The sequence below is a fragment of the Corvus brachyrhynchos genome, unplaced genomic scaffold (genome assembly GCF_000691975.1).
Source record: "Corvus brachyrhynchos isolate BGI_N302 unplaced genomic scaffold, ASM69197v1 scaffold215, whole genome shotgun sequence".
Classification (NCBI taxonomy): domain Eukaryota; kingdom Metazoa; phylum Chordata; class Aves; order Passeriformes; family Corvidae; genus Corvus; species Corvus brachyrhynchos.
The window spans coordinates 58077-60125 of record NW_008237887.1 but is presented as its reverse complement, the minus strand read 5'-3'; the positions used below and the strand labels follow the sequence as shown (position 1 = coordinate 60125).

The window sequence follows — 2049 nt, the reverse complement described above, 5'->3', positions numbered from 1 at the left end:
GGAGGGGGGGAAACCCCTCGTGGGATCCCATCCGGGCTGAGCTCGTCCCATTCCGTGCCCCGCTCCCGAAAAACGCCGGCCCAGCCGTCGGAATTCCGGGGTTTTCTTGGGAAGGGAGCTCGGAGCACGCCGGGAGAGAGGGATCCCAGGAGGGGCTGGTACGGGAGGAGGGAGGAAGGGAAGGGGAATTTTGGGAGTTGTGGGATCTTAGTGCGGAGCCTTTCCCGCCCTGCGCCGTCCCAGCTGGAGCTCCAGGGGGTGGGAAGGGGCTGCCAGCGTCAGTTTGGGGTGAAACGCTGAGATTTGGGGGGAAACAGTGAGATTTGGGGTGAAACGCTGGGATTTGGGCAGTGAAACACTGGGATTTGGGATGAAACGCTGGGATTTGGGATGAAACAGTGGGATTTGGGGTGAAACGCTGGGATTTGGGCAGTGAAACGCTGGGATTTGGGCAGTGAAACGCTGGGATTTGGGATGAAATGCTGGGATTTGGAGTGAAACGCTGAGATTTAGGATAAAACGCTGGGATTTAGGATGGAACACTGGGATTTGGGGTGAAACGCTGAGATTTAGGATGAAATACTGGGATTTAGGATGAAACAGTGGGATTTAGGATGAAACGCTGGGACTTGGGATGAAACGCTGGGATTTGGGGTGAAACAGTGGGATTTAGGATAAAACGCTGGGATTTGGGGTGAAATGCTGGGATTTGAGGTGAAATGCTGAGATTTAGGATGAAACACTGGGATTTGGGGTGAAATGCTGGGATTTAGGATAAAACACTGGGATTTGGGGTGAAATGCTGGGATTTAGGATAAAACACTGGGATTTGGGGTGAAACGCTGAGATTTAGGATGAAATGCTGGGATTTAGGATGAAACACTGGGATTTAAGATAAAACGCTGGGATTTAGGATAAAACGCTGGGATTTAAGACAAAACACTGGGATTTGGGATAAAACGCTGGGATTTAGGATGAAACGCTGGGATTTGGGCAGGGAAAGGCCCGTCCCCCCCTCTTCCTCTCCCCCACATCCAATCCCGGCGCAGGGAAGGGATGGATCCGCTGCCGGCTCCGCTCCCGCTCCCTTCCCGGGCTGCGCTCGGCTCTGCTGCACCAGCCCGCTTCGGCCGCTTGCGAATCCTGCCGGGTTTCTGCCGGGATCGATCCTGCCTGGATCCTGCCGGGATCCCGGAGCACCCCGCCTGTGCCTGCTGCTCCCGCCTGCGGGGGGAAACAGGGAACGGCGCTCCACGGATGTTCCTGAGGGGGAACCGGATCCGGCCGGCGATCCCGGGGCTGCCTCGAGCTTCCCAATCCCTGATCCGTGATCCCTGTGATCCCTGTGATCCCTGTGATTCCTGGTCCCTGGTCCCGGATCCCTGATCCCGGCTCCCGGATCCCGTTCCCAGATGTCGCAGCTGATGCGGGCGGCGCGGAGCGGCACCAAGGACGGGCTGGAGAAGACGCGGATGGCGGTGATGAGGAAGGTGACGTTCCTGCAGCGCCGGGAAAACCCAGGTGAGCGGGAAACCCCTCCCGGAGCCCCTGGAGAGGGCGGATTCCAGGGAATCCTCATCCCGCTCACCTTTTCCCACTTTTTCCTGGATTATTCCCGGCGTTTTCAGCTTTCCCGTGGCTGTTCCCACTCTCAGCTCGCTCCTTTTATCCTCGTGGGATAAAGCAGCGGCTCCCCCCAGCAGTACCGCGGTGTCCTTGGGTTTTTCCTCCAGGATTTTTCCCTGAATTCCCAATCCCGGGGGTTTCCCTGTCCCGCAGGGAATGAGGAGCACAGGGAGGCCCCAGGTGAGCGGGAAAACCCCACCCGGAGCCCCGGAGAGGGCGGATTTCAGGGAATCCTCATCCCGCTCACCTTTCCCCGTTTTTTCCTGGATTATTCCTGGCATTTTCAGCTTCCCCGTGGCTGTTCCCACTCTCTGGGAACTCGCTCCTTGCTCCAAGCATTTTTGGGATAAAGCACCGGGGTGTGCTTAGGTTTTTCCCTGGGGATTTTCCCCAGAATTCCCAAATCCCGGGGCTTCCCTGTCC

The 2049-nt window shown here is 57.6% G+C and overlaps 1 protein-coding gene across 1 annotated transcript in view; it reads left to right on the top strand.

Annotated features, from left to right (window-relative positions):
- ARHGEF10L (Rho guanine nucleotide exchange factor 10 like) overlaps positions 1–2049 on the top strand; it is a 31134-nt gene that overhangs the window by 6892 nt on the left and 22193 nt on the right. Inside the window, exon 8 of the mRNA XM_017732686.1 lies at positions 1413–1521. Within this exon, the coding sequence (XP_017588175.1) occupies positions 1413–1521 (109 nt within the window). The remainder of the gene's footprint in view (positions 1–1412; positions 1522–2049) is intronic.